The sequence below is a fragment of the Scyliorhinus canicula genome, chromosome 16 (genome assembly GCF_902713615.1).
Source record: "Scyliorhinus canicula chromosome 16, sScyCan1.1, whole genome shotgun sequence".
Classification (NCBI taxonomy): domain Eukaryota; kingdom Metazoa; phylum Chordata; class Chondrichthyes; order Carcharhiniformes; family Scyliorhinidae; genus Scyliorhinus; species Scyliorhinus canicula.
The window spans coordinates 59,881,006-59,906,409 of NC_052161.1; the positions used below are offsets into that span (position 1 = coordinate 59,881,006).

The following is a 25,404-nucleotide window of genomic DNA, read 5'->3' on the forward strand; positions in this document are numbered from 1 at the left end:
CCAGGGGATTGTATTGGTAGGTTGCACCTACTTTGCCCCATTAACTTTCCTTTCCTGTTTTATTAAAACATACGGAACCTTGAACATTATACGAGTGGACAGTAAGGGAGGGTGGAGTTAGGGCATGATTATAGGTAGGTTGATACGAAGCTGAAAATTTAGTCATGTCATAGCCAACAGATCTCCATATTTTCATATTCCCCCTATCTCCCCTGATGCCTGTTTGATTTTGTCGTAAAATCCATTCAACTGTCTCTGCGGTATGAAAGGGGAGAGATTGGAGAAGTATTCCTTCCCTCGAATGGACGGGGATGCGGGTACAAACCCAACACTTGCTAATATTCAATTTTTCGGCGTAAAGATATGACATATGTAAATAGGTATTGGAAGGCAGGTCTCGTTTAGTTCGTTTTTTTTACTACCGAGTGGCCATTAAGGTTAAATAGTCCAGAAAGTCCAAAAATTATACTGAAGATCTTCATCCTGTGTTCTCGTCTGGGTTGGAGACTATCTTCTTGCAATCGGATAGATGTATCCAACTGGCACGTCCTTCAAGTTTGACCGAAGTTGGCGTCGTCAGTAATACGAGGAAGGGTCCGCTCCAGCGTTGTCCTAGTTTCTTTCTGTCCCAGTTTTTTACCAACACGAGGTCTCCGGGTTTGACCACTGGATATCGAGGGACGGCTGTCCCTGTCATTACTGGTAGATGTACCTGTGAGTGAAGAAACTTCAAAGAAAGTGTTAATTGATTCAAATAGTTCTGCATTTGTTCCCCCATCACATGGAGGTCTACTCCCTCTAGGGGTTTTTTCATGGGCATCCCAGGGAGTCCTCATTGGCCGACCATAGACTATCTCTGCAGCTGACAATCCGGTCCGCGAATGGGGAGTCACTTGCATGTGAAACAGTGCCAAGGGTAATACTTTTAGCCAATTTAACCCAGTTTCTTCAGTTAATTTAGATAATTTTTCTTTTAAAGTCCCGTTGGCTCTTTCCAGAATTCCTGCTACCTGCGGGTGATACGCGCAGTGCAGTTGCTGTTTAATTACAAGGGCTTTGCACAATTCAGTATTGATCCGAGCGACAAAATGTGGTCCATTGTCTGAGCTCACCATTTTGGGTACCCCAAAACGAGGAATGACTTCCGTTAACAACAACTTCACTACTGTATGTGCCGTACAATTAGTGGTGGGGAAGGCTTCAATCCATTTACTAAACACATCGATTATTACTAAACAATATTTATAACACTGTGCTTTTGGCAATTCAATAAAATTAAGCTGTATACAAGCAAAAGGATCATCTGGCAAGGGGGTGGTTCCCGGAGGACCTTTAATACCTTTACCCTTATTATGTTTCATGCAAATGACGCATCGATCCAGCCGCGTTTGCGCTGCTGTATTCAAATCTGGGTGCCAACAAGTTTTTAGGAGTCGCTGTACCACTCCCTCCTTGCCAAGATGGGTACAAGAATGCAAATAATCAACAAGTAACGGTAATAAAGAATTCGGAATACAAACTTGACCAACTGGAGTCAGCCAGAGGTCTCGTGTCAAGGAGTGTGAACACCTCATTGACTTCCATAGTGTTCGCTCAGAATCAGAGGCGTCCCTCTGTAAATTTTGAACTTCAACTATCTCTGGCATGCCCTTCGTCCGTAATGCAGGTACCTGGTTTAAAGCCTGATTAGCCCCACTGGGAACAATTAAAGAGCATGATGAAGCTGCAGTTTTAGCAGCTGAATCAGCACGGGCATTTCCTAATTGAACAGGAGTCCAACCCTTCGTGTGCGCAACGCATTTAATAACTGCCAATTGACGGGGAAGCTCAATAGCATCGAGGACATTTTTAACCCAAAGAGCATTTTGAATGGGAATTCCCACAGAGGTGAAAAAACCTCGCTGTTGCCAGAGGCGGCCGAAATCATGGGTCACGCCAAAGACATACCTAGAATCAGTGTAAACATTAATACTTTTGTCTGTGGCCAAAATACATGCTTGAGTAAGGGCGAATAGCTCGGCTTTTTATTCAGAGACAGGGGTCTGGAAGGCTGCTGCTTCCTGCACGTCAGTGTCGGTTACCACAGCATATCCCGACTGTGGGACGCCAAATGGGGAAATGGAAGAACTGCCATCAACATAAAAAATTAGATCTGGATTATCAATAGGCCTGTCTGTTAAATCCGGGCGAGGTGCGGTAAGGAAGTGATTCCGAAGTAAACTATCGTGTGTTGGGTCTTCAAGGTTATCGGGGGGCTGTTCGAGGAACACAGCAGGATTTAAGGTTGAACAATAATGAAAAGAGAGGTAGGGGTTTTGCAATAGTGAAACCTCATAGCGGCTCAATCGCGCTTGAGTCAGATGCTGGGTTTGCTGAGACGTTAGGAGAGCCACGATAGAATGTGAAGTATGCACTTGTACTGGTTGGTGAAGGGTTAGATTAGAGGCTGCCTGGACTAACAAATGGACAGCAGTAAGAATTTGGGTGCAAAGGTCTGTCATACATAGGTCGTGTGCTGGGGCGATAGCCAGGGCATTTTTCAGGGTAATAAAAGATTGCTTTGCTGAATCAGGTAGATCAAACTTAAGAGGAGCATTTTGAGAGGAGTACGGAGTTAATTCTTTAGTATATACAGTAACATTCGGAATCCATTGTCTGCAAAAGTTGACTAATCCTAAAAAGGCTCGCACCTGCTTGGGCGATGTAAGAAATGGGGTCTGCAGTATAGGAGTAATGCGTTCCTGAGTAAGCGAGCGATCAGTAGTAATTATTAGGACATCCAAAAATTTGACCTGTCGTTGGCCTTTATGAACTTTAGCGGGCGGGATCACATATCCCCATAAATGGAGACGGATGAGCAGCTAAAAAGGTGTCACGCTGGTTAGCGATGAAATCAGGGCTGGCAAGGAGTAAGTCATCAACATATTGAATGATGGTGGAGCCACCAGGAGGTGCTAATGTTGCTAATTGAGAGTGAGCAAACGCCATTCGGATGGTCTATCTTAGGAACTGGAAGAATCGGGGTGTTACAGGGCGATTGGCACGGTTTCAGAATTCCCTGTTGAAGGAACGATTGAATCATAACCGAGACTCCTTTTCCAGCCTCGGACCGCAAAGGGTACTGTGAAATAGAGGGCAAGGGCATATCAGGTTTGATTCTAATAACAACAGGAGGGACATTAGTGAGACCAACTTCGTGTTTGGAGGCTGCCCATAAATCTGCGGGTAGTTCAGGAGTCGTAGATTGGGTTGAATGATGATGGTGCAGTGTGCCAATGTGGACAAATGGGCGTTTAAAATATTCTAAAGTACCTGCGGGTAGGGTTTGACTATCATTAAGGAAAGGATCAGCTTGTCCTCGTAGTGCAGCTGCCAGAAATCCCAAGGACTTGGCATTGTAGCCTTCGTTGACAGAAAGGGTCATGTGGGGTGACACAAGTCTCGACTGATGCCATAGGCTGTGGGGTAAATCGACAAGAAAGGCAGACCCTTCTTTTGTCTTGGTAAATGCTCTCCAAATCGGGCGAGGTTACTGTATGATCTTAGCAAAGAGTGACATGTGGATTGGGAATATCTAAGGGAGGTGAAAAGTGTGAGGGATCAAAATCAATCGACCACCACTGTGGAGTAGTGAATAGGGGAAAGTTTCGAAGCTGGGCCTGCGGGATAGGTGATATAGTAATGCCGTTATCAAGGCTTGGGTCACTATATTCTCTCATCTGGACTCTATCGGGTGTTTTAAACAGTGGTAATCAGGGTTAACGTTAGCTGCCAGCATAGAACACAGCAATCAGGCGCAGGCACAGAAGTTATTAAATTCTGCAGCTGGTGACCTCATATTTGAGACAGTTCTATAAACATACCATTATCAATGCATGTATTACCGCTCCAAATTTGCAGTGTCTGTCTGCCTAATAAGGTCAGGTGTCGTTAGTTGAGGTACATCTTTCCTGCGAGAGGGCTATGAGTAGCACATATTTCAGTCAATTTTCAATATTTGCTATTTAACCAGTTTTTTGGAAAGAGACATTACTGGATGTTTATTATTTCTTTTTATTTCAAATGAACTGAACCACCGCCGAGTCTATCTGGACAGCCTGAAACGATCTGAAGTTATTTTAGACAAGAATCCATTGTTAAGTTCCTAACCGTAATCTTGTTTTGACTTTGCTCCTCTTTTTTTTTCATTTTGGGAGATTTGTCATCCTCAGATATTCTTGAACAAAACTAATGGAGTGTTTTAGCAACTTTCTAATCAAGGTGGATAGCCTAACTTGGTTCTTTTCCATATGCGCATTCCGTTTTCAAGACCTGTCAATTCTATACTCAATTTTAATTCTTTATCCTGCCAGCTGGCTAACAAGGAGGCATCCTTCAATTTTGGACAATATTCCCTCCATAGAGCAACTAACTTTTTAGTAGTTGACCCCCTATTATTTTCCTAAATCACTTGTTGAGCTTCTATTACTGTTGATAGGCTTTTAGTTCCTCACACAGCGTTTGCAGTACGCTGCCATTTTAAAAAGTTGTATCTAAAGTTTTACCCATTGCACACTTTGTCTGATGCCAGATGGTCCTTCCGATTACAATTTTAACAATTGATTAAGGAAATTACGTGTGTGATGTTTTATGTCAGGGTCCGCACGCTTTTTGCCCTGTTTATGTGTTATTAAGCAGAGTTATCCGCATCTGCAGGAGATTATAATTTAAATCACGGAGTAATCGCGCTCCGTACAAACCAATTAACAGCTCGAAGGTGACACTGTAAAGATTCTATGCCACCCGCCTTACAAAGTTAACGGGAACCTTTTATCGCGAAGGTTTCAAGTAATAACAAGGACCATGTTGGCATTGATATCTCTTTACCTCTTTCAAATAATCACAGCTTGAAACATAATTTTTAAAGTCAAAGTCTGAAAAATGAAATATGAATTCTTTCCCTCTCTCACTTATCTATCTCTCTCCCTCTCTACATAACTCTGTCTGTCTTTGGAACTCTTGTTGCTCTTTCTCTTTATCTGCCTACCTCTCCATCTCTGCCTCTCCCTGACTCGCTCTCTTTCGCTCTCTCTAACAGTTCCTGTCTCTGTCGCTGGCTCTCTCTCTCTCCTTCAATCTCTTCCTCTGTCTCTCTTTCTTTCTCTTGGATTCAGCCCTTGTCCTTGCGGACAAATTTTGAACAAAAATTTTTCATTTTCTTTCGAAAACTTTATCTGTGTTATTCCATTTAAGTCAATTTGCACTGATTAATTTTAGAGGCATTAGCTATTCTTTGAGAAGTATTTTTTCTTTGTTAATTCAGAAAAGACCAACTGTCTGCTGAAATGGTTAATGTTTCCTGCAGAATCTAAGGAGCGGAGAACTTGGCGTGATGCCATTTACGTCTTTTCACGCAATCTAAAAACTTATTCATATTTCAATTACTCTTATTTGTAAAGTTACTTTCTTTTAAACTGATATAGTGTGAACTGAACAACTTTGGAACATTTTGGGAAGCTTGGGAACATTTGCAAGAGGAAATATGAATGTTTTGCCATTAGTTTAAAAACAATTCGAGTACGCATTTTGTTGTCCTTCAGAAGAACCACTTGTTATCATAATAAGGCCGGGTACAACATTCCAAGCAGTAGTTAGTTAACATAATCTGATCTACTAAATTTCGTTCAAAAGCAACGTTAAACTTTAGTCATTATTGCCAGCATGCTTCTAAATTGGAAACTCATTAACTTCACTTCTATAATTCCCTTATTGTGGATCGTTTAATCAACACCTTTTAGTCAATTATCATGTTTTCCGTAGAGAAGGGTTGTTCGATATTTATGGCTTGCTTCTGTGACCGAGTGCGTGTCGCTAAGGAGGATACGTTAGCAGGAGTTTCATTGGTAATGGGATCAGAAGTGGGAGTCAGGACTTGGGAAAGTGGAATTGTAAGATCGGGGAGCGCAAAATGAGGGTGGGGTCCAGGGTTCAAATTCTCCTTGTCTTCCGTATCGCTTGAATAGGGGAACATCGGCATGCCAGAGCAACTGGGAGGATCCTCCTTTCCTATAATCTTATGAGCTAGCCCTATTTGTCTGGTGAGAGGAGGTTTCTTATTGCCGAATTGCTGTTTTACTGTTTTGACTGTTTTCTATCCCAAAGCTCACATTACAATTTTAAAGTCTCCCAATTTTTCAATTTACTGTTCACACACTCATTAATATCTCTTTTGCGGGCGTTATCTCTCGAACTCATTGTGATTGTTCGTTGCGTTAAGTGGACTGTTTTTTTCCACTGTAAAATTAAACAATTTGAAGCCGGCATTTTTTTTCCCCCAGATTGTTTTTTTTCTGCATTAATGTTATTGTCAAAGTTTCAAGATCCCTATGTAACCTAGTGGCCAGATATCGTTACCTAATTTATTGCTTAAAGCAGCGCTGCAGCCAATCTTCGAATATTACGTTCTTGAGAAGGGGTTTCTAAACACATGAAAAATAGAGGGGAATTGCCGCTAGTTTTGTCTAAAGTTTGTCGCATAATGTCAGTAAAATGTGCCCCTGGCAAAAAAACGCTCAAACAAAATTTCTGCTACCAAATCAAATTAAGGGTCCTTGACCCCAAAAAATTACTGACAGGGTCCCTGACCCGAAAAAATTATTGAGAGGGTCCCTGACCCCAAAACTTAATCAAAGGGTCCCTGACCCAAATTTATTGACAGCCTGTATAAATCTGATGCGGATGAAAAACGAGATCAACAAGGTCCCTGATCTGCGGCTAATTACACAAAAAAAATGTACTCACAGTCAAATTTAGATTCGAGAACCGTCACCTGTTTAGTTACTTCCGTCAGGGATGAGGGGTCGCAGCACAGATCCGAGAGAGAGAGAGACCAAGGTCAATCTTACCTTGTGCCGGCGTCTGTCTCTTTACTCCGGTCATGGCTTTGATCACTTTTTCTCAGTCCCTCATGGAAGCTCACTTCAGGATATTGGATTTTTTCTTGCAGCGCCAAATGTTGTATTTTATATTTTCCCCGCGTCTTGACTGTGATAGAGAAATACAAACATGATTCATTAGGTAAGCAAAACTGAACTTTATTTCCGAATTAGAACTGACTGCTAGCAGTATGGCTGAGATTTGAAGTCGGAAAGCAGTCAATTACAAACTGCTGAGTCCGTCCCAAGTCTGCGATATTACAGAAAAGAAGGCAATTCTTATACATTATAGGATCAAGATAACATGAATACAACTTGGTCAGGAATTTGATCAAAAGTAAAACATAAGTAATAATCGTTACAATGGCGTCACCTTGCTGACCTTTAGGGGACTGGAGTCTCATATTATTATCTTGTCTTTGTTTTCAGAACTGGACAAACTTGTTTACATACAGGAAGAGACAGTTGTTCAGCTTGTTATGTATTGAGACTACATTTAGGCTCATGATGAAAACACCTCATCTTAGAATTTTAGAATCACTCGGTTCTTAGGTCAAGTCGACCTCGGCTGTGTATATCTGTGTATTTTGAATCTGTGCCTTAGGTTATGTGAAAATCCGTTTAAATTCAATTGTACTAAGAAGACTTGACTACTTTTCCCATCATGCCATTATTTGCTTCACACAATACCACAAGGGGAACAATGGCCATTGTTCGGTTCTGAGGCTGCTGGGGTCAAAGTGGAAGAGGGGAACAGCTAAGGTTGTCCATCTGGTAGCAAGCATTGACCTTGGACTTACTTGCTTCTGATATAGCTGGTGGACAGGTCTCTCCGCTTTGAGGGCCGAGTCCAAGAGAGCGATTCTCTCTTGGGGTCTTCTTCTTATAACCTAAGAGGGCTTTGCACGCTTTTGGGCGGGCCTTGAACTTGGTCCCAATCAATTGGGCCATTTCTTGATCATTCGCATTGATCCTGACCAATAAAGGGGTGGGAGCCCTGATGGCTGGGCATGTCGTAGGTGGCCGTTGTCCTGGCTTTGTTTCTGCTCTCGGTTTGGGGTACTGGCGCCGCGAGGTCTGGGGCCAGATTTGTTACTTAAGTATCTTCCTTTGTTCCCGGAGATGGGCCATCCATATGCTAATGAGCCTACAGTTTCAGTCTCATCTGGGAGCTGTTTCTCCAATATGCAGACAAGTTCTGTGCCTGCCCGCTTTCTTAGCACTGTCCATATTTCCCTATAATCTTTGCAAGTGTCCATTTTGTATTCTGGAAGTGGCCATCCCAGATGGCTACACTAACACACACAGTTACTCACTTATTCACTACCCCACCCACATGCACACTCACTCCCACGTACACACACACACAGCTCAGTTACTTACTGCTACATTACACACACATTTACTCACTCCCACACAATCATTCACTCCTACACCATACACACACTTAGTCACCCACACAGTCACTCATTCCCACACACAAACATGCTCAGTGACTCAATGCCACAGTATATATACACACACGCTCAGTCATTCATTCAGTCCCAAACACTCACTCAGTTACTCACTCATTGACTCATTCACACACATTCACTCTGTCACTCAATCAATCAATCTTTCCCACACACCCAGTCAATCACCTTCCTGGTCCTGCACATATCACAACATTTCCACCTTCCTGGGCCTGATTGGACTTTGCCCTCCCTGACCTCGCCATACCTGGCTCCCAGGGCTCCAGCCCCGAGATACCTTTCCTTCTCTCACACACCAGCCTTCAGAACACTGTTTGCTGTTCTACCAATCAGAGGCTGCTTCTCCCCTGCCGCTGATACGTTCACCAGTCAGCCTATCAGCAGCAAAGATGGGAGAGAAGCAGCTCCAAGCAGAATTTTTCAGTGAAACTCTGCTGGTTGATAGGAATTTTGGGAACTCCGTGATGCACTATCAATTATGACGAACAAGAGTTGAGAGTAATCGAGGCTTTATTACACAGAGATGTGAGGCCTCCCACAGCAGTTGGTGAAATGGCTGCTGTTCGGAGAGCACACAAATTTATACTCCACCTACTGGGCGGAGCCAGGAGGCAGGGATCTACCCCCATACCTGTAGTATAGGGGCCTTACCGTAATACCAGTATATACAATATAATACAACAGTGGTGACTACCACACTCCGAAAAGAGGCTTCATGGGTCACAATCACCTACAAGCCTTACCATGGACAAGCCTGCATTAAACAATGTCATTAACAATCATTGTCTTGTAATTTCAGTGTTGTGGGTCAGGAGTAGTATCCAGTACTGGAATATAAATTAAATGCCATAGTACCATATGGTACTGTAACATTGCTAATTATCCTTACTCTGTCACCTAGAGTTAACCAAAGGCCCGGGTTGAAAATAATTCCATGGAAAAATAGTTCATTATCAGCAAATTATAGTTCTAGATAACATGGATTGTGAATTTGTTTTTTCTCTTGCAGTAACACACAGGATTTGTTGAAAGTGAAGCTCGATCAGCTTCAATGTCACTTCACGTGGGCTCCACAGAGAGAAAACATTGACCTGGACGATATGAAGCAAAAATTACAAGATTCAATAGATCTTAATATGAAATATAAAGCCAGGTCTTACAACCATCTCGCTTTTGTAAACTGTCTGCAAGGAAATTGTGAGAAGGCGATTCAGAACTTAAAGGAAGCTGAAAAGATTCTGAGGAAGAATCATGAAGATGAATTTGATAAAAGAATCATCATCACCTATGGAAACTATGCCTGGGTTTATTATCACATGGGACAACTGACAGAGGCTCAGTCCTACCTCGACAAACTGGAGAGGATCTGTAAACAATTTCCTGATGCCTCTCGGTACACAGCAATGATACCTGAAGTATACGGGGAGAAGGGTTGGACACTGTTGAACTCTGGCGTTCAATGCTATAAAGAGGCAATGGATTGTTTTGAAACGGCTCTGGAGGAAGATCCAAATAACACTGACTGGAACATTGGGTATGCGATTGTCCTGTCTCGTCTGGAAGGGCTTTCTGGTGCCACTGAGAGTGTTGACTCAAGTCAATCACTGAGGCAATGGAGACGTGTGCTCAAGCTCGATCCCAATGACACTGAAGCAATGGTGCAGTTGGCTCTAAAACTCCAAGAGTTCAATCAATATGAGGAAGCAGACAGATTAGTTAAACAAGCGCTGGAGAAGTCCCCGGGTCTTCCCTATGTGCTCCGTTATGCAGCAAAATTTTACAGAAAGGCTAGAAATATCGAAAAAGCCCTGGAGCTGCTGGACAAAGCATTAAAAATGTCCCCCAACTCTGCTTTCTTATACCACCAGAAAGGTGTGTGTTACAAAAATAAAATGAAGACACTGAAAAAATCTCAAGGCAGCAAAGATTCTGGCAAAATTGCTAAATTAATCAACGATTGTAAAGATTGCTTTACGAAAGCATTTAAGCTCAAGCCATCATTTATTATTGCAAAACTAGATTATGCAAACATCTGTTCCATAAATGGAGAATATTGTGAAGCAGAGAAGATCTACAGTGAACTACTGGAATTGGAAAATACATGTCCTGAAAATAAGCAAGACATACGTTTACAGGTTGGGTTATTTGAACAGTATTACAAAGACTCCAAATCAAATGGCATCAAATATTTTCTGGAAGGATTTAAAATCAAACATGACTCATACGCACGGAACAATTGTCGCATCAATTTGGAGAAGATCGCCGAGAACTCACAAGACATCGTAGCTTTCTGCATTCGTGGGATCATACATATGTTGGATGGGGAGGAATGCTTTGAAAAGATCTTGGAGATTGAATGTGGCAAAATAGTTACGTGTTCCCGCTGAATTAAACATTTCTGTCCAGGCAAACAATGAATTTCCCAGCTAACAGATCTGAAAGATTCAGTCAGATTTTCGGAGATATAAAATGTTTTGGTCTGGAACGTTATTTTACATATTTTCCTGACAGCATTTTCTTGCAAATCAGCATTTTGATCCGATCATTATTTTCAAATGATAATCCTGCTACAATTATAAATCTCTGACCTTTATTCAGAAATATTAACCACATTGATAAACTAAACAAATACTATATTGCTTCGATACTTTTTGACCTAAAACTGGATGTGGAAAAAACAAAATAAGGAGGATTTTGGGGACTACATTGATTGAGTCAATTGGACACAGTCATTGTTGTGAATTTTAGGAACTGTTTCTAGAATAATAAACATCACATGGGCCTAATTTTAACTCCAGATTGATTTTTTTGGGTGTGTAATGAGGGAATTTGGAAACTCACCCTTCCCTGCTGATATTGGGCTTTGGGGTATATTTAAAACTTCATCATTGTGTCACCAGTCCACTTCCTGCCTGATAGATTATTGATTTATTCATGGTTTTAGGTGCTAATTGAATGCATTGCTACAGAGCCCAAATTATTAAAAATGTCTTGACTGTGAGAATACAGTCTTTTTCTTGCATAATGAATAAACTATCAAACTTTGGTGCCATGCCTGTAGAAATTGAAAACATTGTTTCAATAGAAGTTGCATAAAAGCCTTCGTAATGAATAGACCATTGTTCCACAATACATTTACAAATAAAAATGTGTCAAGAGCAAGGTTAATACAAGCACCTTAACTTTGAAGGAGTGGCATACGTGGTAGGTGCTCGTAGACATTTAATTAATTTGATGGTCATTAGTGAATTTTAAGTAATGCCCAATGCTTGGATGGCAAATCATGTTGCAGTGACAGTTTGAATAAATCAGAAAGCCTCAGCTGAGAATGAGAACCAATGAGAGTAAATAAGACCATAGATATGGATTCCTTTAAACGTAAGATCTCGTGGGCGAGGTTTCGTTCTTGAATTCCTGCCTTCCCCAGTTCTTGAATCATCCATCCGTTTACGTTTAAAGTAATTTCTTTATGCTTTCATGTTTAACGCTTTTTGCTGTGTTCTGACAAGTTTATGTATTATTTTGATCGAAGTTTTTGATTCCGTTCTTAAGCAAGTGTATGAAGTGAATATTTAGCAATGTCGTTGTATTTTGAGCACCTCCAATCAAACGGACCTGTGACTCTGATTTTGAAGATAAATAAGAGATCCTATACTGCCTATTCAATGTGCAGTTCGATGCGTTGAAGGAGATTCTGGGAGGATCTCATGGTTGGAAGGGGGTGAGGTGGGGAACCTGATGCAGAAGAGTTTTAAACTTTCATTCTGATGGGGAACACTTGCCCAAAGGAAAGTAAAACATCTTGACATCCTGATTCTCTCATAGCTGCTTAAGCCTATTATAAATATTGCAGCAGCTTCCCCCAACTCAGGGCAGAGTTGACAGCACAGTCGGTGCCCAGTGATGTCACCAGAACCCATTCCCTGTATGTTAATGAGGACACCGCCCACTTTGTGTGAGCAGTTTAACCCAGTTCACCAAGTGGGTACATTTAAAATCACCTCCATCAAATTCTAATGTAACCTTGCTAACTAGGAGATAGATATAATCTGATGCACAAATATAGATAAAAAGAATGTTTTGTTTGGATCATAATTTGTTCAGTGATTTTAATGGGTAAAATATAGCTGTTTTTAGGATGAGCTTGAGTGCACTCTGAGTGTGTAGCTTATGGTGTTTTTATCACCTCCATCAAATTCTAGTGGAGCCTAAATAAGTGGCAGACAGATATAATTTGATGCCCAAATATAAATGATACGCATGTGTTTTATAATGATCACTGTCTGTTCAATGTATTTTAACAGCAATGTATATTAAATGATTGAGTGTGTAGCTGATGGTGTTTTTATGATAATGATGGTGTAATAACAATATCCAATCCAGCCACAGAGGGTATAATAAATCCACTCTGCCACCCTATCTTTCACTTGTTGCCTCTTCACAGAAACGTTCCCCATTGGGTGAAAAGCTTTCCATCTGTCACAGCGGAGAAAGGGCCAACAATCACTGCAGACTCTTCAGATAAATCAACAGCTTGATTCTGTTGTTGTGAGGATTTGCTGACAGACGATCGGACTCCCATCCAGAGCGTTCATTCAGATCTCAGCCTCTGTCACTGGGAGTCTCGCTGTCCTGTAACTTGTCAGCTTCACCAACTCTTCATCAAACCGTCCGAGTCTCTCATTGGCCAACGCAGAGCAGCGTGGACAATACCCGGGAAAGAACATTTACTATGTTCTATGTAATTAAACAGTACTATACTGGTGTAGTGGGTAATTGAACAGTACTGTATTGGTGTAGTGGGTAATTAAACAGTACTGGACTGGTGTAGTGATTAAATAAACAGTACTGTACTGGTGTGATGGGGAATTAAACATTAAAAAAAGAAAAAAAAAACAGGCAGCACGGTAGCATGGTGGTTAGCATAAATGCTTCACAGCGCCAGGGTCCCAGGTTCGATTCCCGCTGGGTCACTGTCTGTGCGGAGTCTGCACGTCCTCCCCGTGTGTGCGTGGGTTTCCTCCGGGTGCTCCGGTTTCCTCCCACAGTCCAAAGATGTGCGGGTTAGGTGGATTGGCCATGCTAAATTGCCTGTAGTGTCCTTAAAAAAAAAGTAAGGTTAAGGGGGGGGGGGGGGAGGTTGTTGGGTTACGAGTATAGGGTGGATATGTGGGTTTGAGTAGGGTGATCATTGCTCAGCACAACATCGAGGGCCGAAGGGCCTGTTCTGTGCTGTACTGTTCTATGTTCTATGTTCTAAAGACTGTACCATCTCACTGAGGGGGAAAGCAGTAAATGGGGGAAGTCTAATGGATATAAACATGGGTTTAAAAGAATAAAATTAATGGCAGCAGATACTGATTTTCTTAACAGACATCATTTGTAATCGTACAATCAGAGATTTAATGTTAAAATAACCAATAAAATGAAACTGTGGCTAAGATTTGATTTGTGTTGTTGATCTGAGTGAAGGACAGTTACTGTGGTACAGAATGTTGACTGAGACCCTGCTCTCTGGTCTGAGACAGATACAATAAAGACACTTGAATTTAGTACAACTCTACTTTATTCAGGAGAACTAGGTTGATTGCGATTTCTGAGGATATAGGACAGAGACGACTCAGACTCACTGCTGAGATCTCGATATTACCCAGGCTAGTGAAGGAGCTGGCCAGGCTGCGATCACTCAGTGTGGATGTCTCCTTCTCTGAGCCAATAGCTCAGGGTCCCTGATCTATCATGGTTGCTCCTGTGTTCCCGGGTTGTCACTGACAACAGTGTCCCTTCTTTTATCGAGGTTCTACTAGTGCTGAGTCATGACACGCACACACACACACACACACACACACCTGGTTCTCTTGTCTCAACTCCACTTTTCCACCTGATCGCCATAACCCTTATCATAGAATCATAGAATTTACAGTGCAGAAGGAGGCCACTCAGCCCATTGAGTCCGCACGGCTCCAGGAAAGGGCACCCTGCCCAAGTCCAGACCTCCACCCTATCCCACAACTCATCGACCCCACCGAACCTAAGGGCAATTTAGCATGGCCAATCCACCTAACCTGCACATCTTTGGACTGTGGGAGGAAACCGGAGCAACCGGAACAAACCCAAGCAGACACGGGGAGAACGTGCAGACTCCGCACAGACAGTGACCCAAGCCGGGAATCGAACCTAGGACCCTGAAGCTGTGAAGGAACCATGCGAACCACTGCTATTGTGCCGCCCTTAATTCCCTTACTGATTAACAATCTGTTTAATCTCAGCCTTGAACATACATAACGACCCAGCCTTTACAATGTTCCGCTGTAAAGAATTCGACAGATTCACTGTCTTCTAAGAGAAGACATTCCTCCTCATCTCTGCCTCAAATGGATGACCCCTTAATCTGGGATTATGCCCTCTGATCCTAGACAACCCGTAAGGGGAAACAACCACTCAGCATTTACCCTGTCAAGCCCTCTGAGAATCCTATATGTCTCAATAAGGCCACCTCTCATTCATCCAAACTTCAATGGGTACAGGACCAACCTACTCAACCTCTCCTCATCAGAAAATCCCTCCATATCTGGCATCAATCTCATGAACCTTCTCTCGACTGCCTCAAATGCTAGATATCTTTCCTTAGATAAGGAGACCAAAACTATTCTCAATATTCCAGGTTTGGTCTACTTAGTGCCTTGTATAGTTTTGTTTATCGTTCTCCTGTTAGAAAGTTGATCTCTTCTGGCTCAAATTTAGTTCCATAGTTATTTGTCCTTTTGTGTTAATGTGATAAATATGGCGCGATTCTCCGCCCCCCACGACGGGTCGGAGAATAGCGGGAGGGCCTTCCCGACATTTTTCCCGACCTCCCGCTATTCTCCCCCCCCCCACGGCCTCCCCACGACACGAATCGCCCCACGGCCGTGCCAAGGGTGCCATGGGCCCGCGATCGGTGGGCACCGATCGCTGGCAGCGGGTACGTACCCCGCGCACTCTTTGTTACTCTGCCGCCCCGCTGGATCAGTCCGCGGGCGGCTGAGGGGGCATAACGGCCCGCGCATGCGCGGGTTTCACACATATGCGTGATGACGTCATCCGCGCATGCGCGGGTTGGAGTCGTCCAACCCGCGCATGCGCAGGCTGACGTCATCATATGCGTCAGCCGTTGCTAACTTTGGCACGCGGGCTTAGCGAAATTCGCTAAGCCTGTGATGCCGGAGTTCACGGGGCCCCGCTGCTAGCCCCGACCGGAGAGCAGAATCGGGTCCCGGGAGGGGGCGCGGAGGCTGCCGTGAAACACGGCCGGTTTCACGGCAGCCTTCACGACTCTCCGCATTTGCGGAGAATCGCGCCCACTGGATTTGGGTGATCATAAGTTCTGTTTAGCAATAACGAATTTCTGAGCTGACTAGAGTAGTCCGGCTGACAACCAATATCGATTCCGGCCTGGGCTTTATTTGGTGATTCCTGTTTTCGGGCTACAGGGTCTTTTTACTTCTGCCAGTCTGTCCCGGGTACCACAGGAATATGATGTGGAAAAAAGCAGCAAAATAATTTCTGATATTTGGTAATATTTATGGTGACTTGCACCATTTGGAAAACAATGAGAGAAATTCTCATTTTCAGAGCGTGAATGTTGACAGCAGGACTGAAGTGGGCGAGGTTCCCTTTCCCCTTGGGGGCGTCGACCCCGGAGCAATTCCTGGGCATTGCGAATGGTGCCCGCACTCTGCCCACATGAAACCCGTGCAATTCTCACTCCCACCAGCACTGAAATCAGGGGGACTCAAATTAGCACTGGAGAGCTTGACAAGCTAGAGCTGTTAAAAGCACTCCAGTCCCCACACACTCTCATCCCAGCCAAGACGATGGCCTCAAGATGAGTTGCTCCAAGATTCATGGATACAGAGCTGAACAGGATGCTGGATGCGTTGGACACCCCGATGTCTGGTGGGAGGCTACCGCCAGCAGATGGAGGTGTAAGAGACAGCGAGCACCGTGACCCTCACCAGCAAATTGATCTGCATTAGCCGAAGTAGATGAATGACCTCCTTCGGTCAGCCCGTGTGAGTGACCACCTCTGTGCCTCTTGCATCACTCCATCCTGCAGCCATTACCACCACCACCTCCCCTCCCCGCCACCCAAGGTCAACCAAAAACTATCAGCCTACATCCCACCTTTCACTGATCCCAACACCTGTACCGGCCATTTTAGGCCAGTGCCTTGTGCACACTGGCCCACTGTAACCCGCGTCCATGTGGCACACAATGCCCTTTATTTGTCCCTCCATAGGGAAGATGGCCCATAACTGCCAGTGCAGAGAGCAAAACCCAACCTCAGAAGACTAACCACCATTGAGCAGACAGGGGTGGAGTTAACCAGGAAGGTGAGAGAGAGGGCTACCTCCCAGGCAGAGGTTGGCATGGGTCAACTGAGTGAGCCCTAATGCATAGTGATGTCCCCTTGGCAAGTGTGTCACCCCTAGCTCCCACATCACCCAACCTTAGTTCTCACCATGTGCCTTGTCTTTTGGGTCTTACAGGATCACCATTGACGTGCCCACCCCGTCCAGTCTATCCTGCTCCCAGCTGCAACCCCAGAACACCCCGGAGCACTAGTCCGGGGATGAAAACCAACCTATCGTCACCGCCATCATCTGCCACTCTCCACCATCTCAGAGACCATCACCTCAGTGGGGCAGTTTAGTGAAGAGGCTCCTGGGACACTTTCAGGCGTGTGCGTCACATGTACATCAGGCGGAAGCAGGATCTCCTGAGGCAGCAGGCAGTTGGATGGCTGCCTGATCCCAAGACTAGCTCTAGCCCAGATAGGTATCAGCGCATCTGAAATAACGATCCCATCACTGGTGGACATGCAGACTCAGAGCCAAGAGGGAGATCCAGCAACCTTCAATTGCCTCCAGGCACAGTTGGAAGAGTCCAACTGCCTTCAGGTTCAGGAGATCGTACTGAAAATGCAGGGTACCCAGACCACACCGAATGGTGCTGGGCGTGGTGGGAAACGTTTGGTGAGAAAGTCACAGCCGTGGTAAGACATCCAAAGTCTGGGGCATGCTGTTGTGTTCATGGTTCATGGCTGAGGCACAGGACAAGGGGAGCAGAGTCACAGGCAGCCATGTACCCGGCCCACATGGACATTGGTGAGGCCACTTCAGAGTGTGACCCAGTCACAAAGGGTCATGGCTGAGGGACAGCATGGGTCGGAAGCTTGCTGATCTGGTCCAATCACAGAGGGACATGACCGAGGTGCTGAGGGACATGTTGCACTCGCTGAGGGATGTGCTCTATCTCCATGACTGCGGTCATCGAGACTCTGGTTGAGGTCCGAGAGCGGGCCTCCAGGTCTGGCAGTGCATGGTGTCGGTGAGCCTCCGAGCTCACTCTGGCCTCACCGCCATCCCAGGGAGCAATGCGGCGGCCATCGGGCACCCCGAGTGGAAAGGAAGTGATGGGGCCAATGCCGGTGCCTCCCACAGGGGAGGATTTGGAAACACCTTTGCTGTTCTGAATCTCCCCTAACCTGACACTGGCACATCTGATGGGCAATGGGAATAACAGGGTGCACCTCTTCACCCCGTGACGTTCGGAAAATCGGCCGGCACAACACCCAGGCCCAAGTCCTCCAGAAGACGGCCTCCAAAGGTACCTCAGGTCAGAGGGTAGAGAAATGCAGCAGGCAGGCCCGCCTCCATTGGTCTGATGCGCTGTGTGGATTCACACTCAGAAGAAGCGACAGACCAAGGAAGAAAGGAAGTTAGTCACCAGTTGAACATTGGCATGGATTCAGCACGCAAAGCAGAGGGTAGGGTCAGGGTCACAATAATGTACATTAGTCACAATTAAACAAACACCTTCTCACGAACATTGCGACCTGCCTCAATCCTCTGTCTGAAGGGTGTGAGGGATGGGCTGGTGCAGAGGGGTGTGGTGGAATGGGGACGCATTGGAAGATGGCATGGGGGCAGGGCCCCCAGGGACAAATTAACATTCCAGCTTGGAGCACTCTCTGAAGCGGAAGAGAATGGGGAAGGAGTGTGAAGGTGCCATGTAGAGCAACCTACCCAGTGAGTGCCCACAATATTCCACACCTCCCATTCCAAAGCCCCCAGCCCGCCCCAATGAAGACCGGGCCCCGGGAGATGGAAATGGCCATCGCACATGCAGGGGCAACTCAGGTGGACAGTGGAATGTAATACCGAAGCCAGCAATCAGGGCCTAGTTAACGGTGAGACAGCACCAGAATGTACCAACGCAGCAAACGTCATGCTCCTATCCGTGGCGATGGGCAAGGCGCCGATGAAACTGCCAACGGTGCCAGAGGCAAGTGTGCAATGAGTGTGGCAACCGTGAGAGGATGGAGGGAGCAAAGGGTGGGGAGGTAGTGTACGGGGCGGTGGGAGAGGGAGGATGTGAGTGGCTATGGGTGGGTATGGGGAGGATGTGAGTAGCTATGGGGGGGGTCAGGGAGGATGTGAGTGGCTATGGGGGTATGGGGAGGGTGTGAGTGGCTATGGGGGTTATGGAGAGGATGTAGTGGCTACGGGGGGTATGGGGGATGTGTGAGTGGCTATGGGGGGTATGGCGAGGATGTGAGTGGATATGGGGGTATGGCGAGGATGTGAGGAGCTATGGGGGTATGGGGAGGATGTGAGTGGCTATGGGGGTATGGGGAGGATGTGAGTGGCTATGGGGTATGGGGAGGATGTGAGTGGCTATGGGGGTATGGGGAGGATGTGAGTGACTATGGGGGGTATGGGGAGGAAGTTAGTTGCTATGGGGGGTATGGCAGGATGTGAGTGGCTATGGGGTATGGGGAGTGAGTGGCAATGGAGTGTCTGGGGAGGATGTGAGTGGCAATGGGGTGTATGGGGAGGATGTGAGTGGTTATGGGGCTTATGGGGGGATGTGAGTGGTTATGGGGCGTATCGGCGTACTAAAGATGGGGAGTATTGTGTTCAGATTTTGTCTCCTTACCTGAGAAAGGACATACTGGCGCTAGAGGGTGTGCAAGCGTCACCCTCCAGAGGGGAGGGGGAGGATCTTATAGTAACATGTAAAATTAGGACGGGAATAGATAGGATCGACGCGAGGAGGTTGTTTCCACTGGCAGGTGAAAGCAGAACTATGGGGCATAGCCTCAAAATAAGGGGAACTAGATTTAGGACTGAGTTTCGGAGGAACTTCTTCACCCAAAGGGTTGTGAAGCTATGGAATTCCTTGCCCAGTGAAGCAGTTGAGGCCCCTTATTAATGTTTTCAAGATAAAGATAGATAGTTCTTTGAAGAATAAAGGAATAAAGGGTTATGGTGTTCGGGCGGGAAAGTGGAGCTGAGTCCAGAAAGATCAGCCATGATCTCATTGAATGGCAGAGCAGGCTCGAGGGCCAGATTGTCTCCTCCTGCTCTTAGTTCTTATTTTTTTATGTTCTTATGCAGTTTAGGTGCCTGGACCACTCTGGTGGGGTTCCAAGAGGGTCTCAGACGCTGTGGTGGTTTGCTGCATCCTGTTCAACATTACGCAGCAGAGGGGACATGCTGGAAGTGATGAAGGAATGCAAAGGGGCCTCACGGTAGCATGGTGGTTAGCATCAATGCTTCACAGCTCCAGGGTCCCAGGTTCGATTCCCGGCTGGGTCACTGTCTGTGTGGAGTCTGCATGTCCTCCCCGTGTGTGCGTGGGTTTCCTCCGGGTGCTCCGGTTTCCTCCCACAGTCCAAAGATGTGCGGGTTAGGTGGATTGGCCATGCTAAATTGCCCGTAGTGTAAGGTTAATGGGGGATTGTTGGGTTATGGGTCTACGGTTACGTGGGTTTAAGTAGGGTGATCATTGTTCGGCACAACATCGAGGGCCGAAGGGCCTGTTCTGTGCTGTACTGTTCTATGTTCTATCTATGTTCTAAAGTCTTATCGGACAAGGAGAAAAGCAGATGATGGCTCGGAAAACCAGGTCCTGGAACTAGAGCAGGCACAAGAGGCCAACCAACGTGTGTGCCAGGCCACCACACGCTGGACAATGTCAGCACCTCCAGGTTCACATATTAGGGTGCATAGCCACCAGCTGCTCAGCCTCCCTGTCTCACCTCTCCATAACCAACATAGCAACTATGGGGGGTATGGGGAGGTTGTGAGTGGCTATGGTGTGTATGGGGAGGATGTGTGGCTATGGGGGTTTGGGGAGGATGTGAGTGGCTATGGGGTAATGGGGAGGATGTGAGTGGCTATGGGGGGTATGGGGAGGATGTGAGTGGCAATGGGGGGTATGGTAAGGATGTGAGTGGCTAGGGGGGTATGGGGGGATGTGAGTGGCTATGGGGGATTTGGGGAGGATGTGACTGGCTATGGGGGTATGGGGAGGATGTGAGTGACTATGGGGGGTATGGGGAGGAAGTTAGTTGCTATGGGGGGTATGGCGAGGATGTGAGTGGCTATGGGGGTATGGGGAGGATGTGAGTGGCAATGGGGGGTATGGGGAGGATGTGAGTTGCTCTGCGGCGTATGGGGAGGATGTGAATGGCTATGGGGGATTTGGGGAGGATGTGAATGGCTATGGTGGGTATGGGGAGGATGTGAGTGGCCTATGGGGGATTTGGGGAGGATGTGAGTGGCTATGGGGTATAGGGAGGATGTGAGTGACTATGGGGTTATGGGGAGGATGTGAGTTGCTATGGGGGGTATGGGAGGATGTGAGTGGCTATGGGGGGTATGGGGAGGGTGTGAGTTGCTATAGGGGATAGGGGAGGATGTGAGTGACTATGGGGGGTATGGGGAGGATGTGAGTGACTATCGGGGTATGGGGAGGATGTGAGTGACTATGGGGGGTATGGGGAGGATGTGAGTGGCTATGGGGGGTATGGGGAGGATGTGAGCGGCTATGAGGGGTATGGGGAGGATGTGTGACTATCGGGGGTATGGGGAGGATGTGAGTGACTATGGGGGTATGGGGAGGATGTGAGCGGCTATGAGGGGTATGGGGAGGATGTGAGTGGATATGGGGGGGTATGGCGAAGATGTGAGTGGCTATGAGGGGTATGGGGAGGATGTGAGTGGCTATGGGGAGAATGTGAATGGCTATGGTGGGTATGGGGAGGATGTGAGTGGCTCTGGGGGATTTGGGGAGGATGTTAGTGGCTATGGGTGTATGGGGAGGATGTGAGTGACTATGGGGGGTATGGGGAGGATGTGAGTGACTATGGGGGGTATGGGGAGGTCGTGAGTGGCTATGGTGGGTAATGGGGAGGATGTGAGTGGCTATGGGGGATTTGGGGAGGATGTGAGTGGCTATGGGGGTAATGGGGAGGATGTGAGTTGCTATGGGGGGTATGGGGAGGATGTGAGTGGCAATGGGGGGTATGGCGAGGATGTGAGTGGCTAGGGGGGTATGGGAGGATGTGAGTGGCTATGGGGGGTTTGGGGGGAGTGAGTGGCAATGGAGTGTCTGGGGAGGATTGAGTGGCAATGGGGTGTATGGGGAGGATGTGAGTGGTTATGGGGCGTATGGGGGATGTGAGTGGTTATGGGGCGTATGGGGAGGGTGTGAGTGACTATGGGGGTGTGGGAGAGGGAGGATGTGAGTGGCTATGGGGGGGTATGGGGAAGATGTGAGTGGCAATGGGGTATGGAGAGGATGTGAGTGGCTATGGGGAGGATGTGAGTGACTATGGGGGTTATGGGGAGTGTGAGTGCAATGGGGGTTATGGGGAGGATGTGAGTGGCTATGGGGGGTGGGTCAGGGAGGATGTGAGTGGCTATGGGGGGTATGAGGAGGATGTGAGTTGCTAAAGGGATATGGGCAGGATGTGAGTTGCTATAGGGGATATGGGGGAATGTGAGTGACTACGGGGGTTATGGGGAGGATGTGAGTGGCTATGGGGGTTATGGGGAGATGTGAGTGGCTATAGGGGTATGGGGAAGGTGTGAGTGGTTATGGGGGTATGGAGAGGATGTGAGTGGCTATGGGGGGTAGGGAGGATGTGAGTGGCCTTGGGGGCTATGGGGAGGATGTGAGTGGCTATGGGGGGCTGGGGAGGATGTGAGTGGCTATGGGGGGTACGGGAAGGATGTGAGTTACTATGGGGGGTGGGGAGGAGGTGAGTGGCTATGGGGGTATGGGGAGGATGTGAGTGCTATGGGGTGTCTGGAAGGATGTGAGTGGCTATGGGGGTATGGGAAGATGTGAGTGGCAATGGGGGTATGGGGCGATGTGAGTGGCAATGGGGGTATGGGGAGGATGTGAGTGGCTATGGGGGGAATGAGGAGGATGTGAGTGGCAATGGGGGTATGGGGAGGATGTGAGTAGCTATGGGGGGTATGGGAGGATGTGATGGGGGTATGAGGGATGTGAGTGACTATGGGTATGGGGAGTGAGTGGCTAGGGGGTATGGGGAGGATGTGATGGCTGTGGGGGTTATGGGAGGATGTGAGTGGCTATGGGGGGTATGGGGAGGATGTGTGGCTGTGGGGGATTTGGGGAGGATGTGAGTGGCTATGGGGGTATGGGGAGGATGTGAGTGGCTATGAGGGTATGGGGGATGTGTGAGGGGCGATGGGGGTATGGGGAGGATGTGTGTGCCTATGGGGGGTATGGGAAGGATGTGAGTGGCATGGGGGTATGGGGAGGATGTGTTTTCTTCGGGGCTATGGGGATGATGTGAGTTGCTATGTTGGTTATGGAGAGGTGAGACAGGGAGGCTGAGCAGCTGGTGGCTAGCACCCTATATGTGAACCTGGAGGTGCTGACATTGTCCAGCGTGTGGTGGCCCTGGCACACACGTTGGTTGGCCTCTTGTGCCTGCTCTAGTTCCAGGACCTGGTTTTCCGAGCCATCATCTGCTTTCTCCTTGTCCGATAAGACTTTGCATTCCTTCATCACTTCCAGCATGTCCCCCTCTGCTGCGTAATGTTGAACAGGATGCAGCACCACACAACGTCTGAGACCCTCTTGGAGCCCCACCAGAGTGGTCCAGGCACCTAAACTGCATAAGAACATAAAAAAATAAACTAAGAGCAGGAGGAGACAATCTGGCCCTCGAGCCTGCCTGCCATTCAATGAGATCATGGCTGATCTTTTCTGGACTCAGCTCCACTTTCCCGCCCGAACACCATAACCCTTTATTCCTTTATTCTTCAAAGAACTATCTATCTTTATCTTGAAAACATTTAATAAGGGGCCTCAACTGCTTCATGGGCAAGGAATTCCATAGCTTCACAACCCTTTGGGTGAAGAAGTTCCTCCGAAACTCAGTCCTAAATCTAGTTCCCCTTATTTTGAGGCTATGCCCCATAGTTCTGCTTTCACCTGCCAGTGGAAACAACCTCCTCACGTCGATCCTATCTATTCCCGTCCTAATTTTACATGTTACTATAAGATCCTCCCCCTCCCCCCTCCCCCGCCGCATCCTTCTAAATTCCAATGAGTCCAGTCCCAGTCTACTCAACCCCTCCTTGTAATCCAACCCCCTCAACTCTGGGATTAACCTAGTGAATCCCCTCTGGACGGTGACGCTTGCACACCCTCTAGCGCCAGTATGTCCTTTCTCAGGTAAGGAGACCAAATCTGAACACAATACTCCCCATCTTTAGTACGCCGATGCACCACTGGCTGGCACTCCTGGTCGCTGCATGAGCATCTTTGTACCGGTTCTCCACATCGGTCAGGGGCTTCCGGATAGGCGTTATTAGCCGTGACCGCAACGGATAATCCTTGTCACCCAAGAGCCAACGCCTCACCTGGGGGAGCGCCACAAAGGTGTCGGGAACCTGTGAGTGCGCAGGATGTACGTGTCGTGCGTGTTGCTCGGGTAATGTACGCAGATGTGCCCGATGTGCAGTGGGTGGGCACACACCAACTGCACATTCAGGGAGTGGAAGCCCTTCCTGTTGATGTAAGGCACACCCTCATAGGCTGGTGCACATAGGGGACATGTGTCCGTCTATCACCCCCTGGACCTGAGGCATGCCAGCGGTGGCAGCAAACCCTGTTGCCTGGGCATATATGGCATCCGATATACCTTCCAATCCCCACTCAGCATCTGGAAGGACCCCGAGGCAAAGAAGCTCAGGGCGATCGTCAACTTCACAGCCGCCGGCAGCGGATGCCCTCCTCCATGCCCCCCCACGGTGCCAGGTGGACCATCATTTGGCAGGCGTGTCGCACGATCTCCCTACTCAGCCGCAGTCATTGGCGACATACTCAGCCCGGGAGGTCCTTGAATGACAGGAGCTGCCGATATAGATGGGACCTGATGTGACCCCCTCCTTTGCACCTCTCCCATGGCCGTTCCACAGCATCACCAGCTGGCCCCTACTCCTCCGGGGCAGGCGCCTGTTGGGCAGGATACTCTCCGACCAGCGTCGGTGCCTGCATCCCCAGTGTATCCCCAAGGGCAACTGCGGCCTGGGAGAACGCTACCATTTCGGGCAATGCTCTGAAATCCATTATCTGCAGGTGTTCCCTTGTCTGTCCTATTCCAACAGGTTACACGGCGACCCTGTGTTCCAGCTCAGCTCTACCCTCCCTCCGCCTTTCCACTCCCCTTCCCACCAGCCTCCTCCCCACCCCTTGACACCAGCTACCTCCACATCCCTTACCACCAGCCTCCTCCCCACCCCTTAACCAGCCACCTCCCCACCCCTTAACTAGCCTCCTCACCACCCCTTAACCAGCCTCCTCCCCACCCTTAATACCAGCCACCTCCCCTCCCCTTAACACCAGCCACCTCCCCTCCCCTTAACCAGCCACCTCCCCACCCCTTAACCACCCCTTAACCAGCCTCCTCCCCACCCCTTAACACCGGCCACCTCCACACCCCTTAACACCAGCCCCTCCCCACCCCTTAATACCAGCCTCCTCCCACCCCTTAACACCGGCCACCTCCACCACCCCTTAACACCAGCCACCTCCCCACCCCTTAATACCAGCCACCTCCCCACCCCTTAATACCAGCCACCTCCCCACCCCTTAACACAGCCACCCCTCCCACCCCTTAACCAGCCACCTCCCCACCCCTTAAC

The 25,404-nt window shown here is 47.6% G+C and overlaps 3 protein-coding genes across 4 annotated transcripts in view; 1 reads left to right on the forward strand and 2 right to left on the reverse strand.

The window, feature by feature from the left end:
• The window catches only part of LOC119950988 (interferon-induced protein with tetratricopeptide repeats 5-like), a 999,792-nt gene that overhangs the window by 235,475 nt on the left and 738,913 nt on the right, over nucleotides 1–25,404 (reverse strand). The gene's annotated exons all lie outside the window — the stretch shown is intronic.
• LOC119950954 (interferon-induced protein with tetratricopeptide repeats 5-like) overlaps nucleotides 1–25,404 on the reverse strand; it is a 169,565-nt gene that overhangs the window by 45,328 nt on the left and 98,833 nt on the right. The gene's annotated exons all lie outside the window — the stretch shown is intronic.
• The window catches only part of LOC119950956 (interferon-induced protein with tetratricopeptide repeats 5-like), a 189,296-nt gene that overhangs the window by 14,039 nt on the left and 149,853 nt on the right, over nucleotides 1–25,404 (forward strand). The window contains exon 2 of one of the 2 annotated variants that reach the window (XM_038773986.1): nucleotides 9,396–11,064. The exons of the other annotated variant lie outside the window; for it this stretch is intronic. Coding sequence (XP_038629914.1) covers nucleotides 9,396–10,773 — 1,378 coding nt within the window. The 3' untranslated portion in view covers nucleotides 10,774–11,064. Of the gene's footprint in view, nucleotides 1–9,395; nucleotides 11,065–25,404 lie in introns of those variants that run through there. 2 annotated transcript variants of the gene reach the window in all.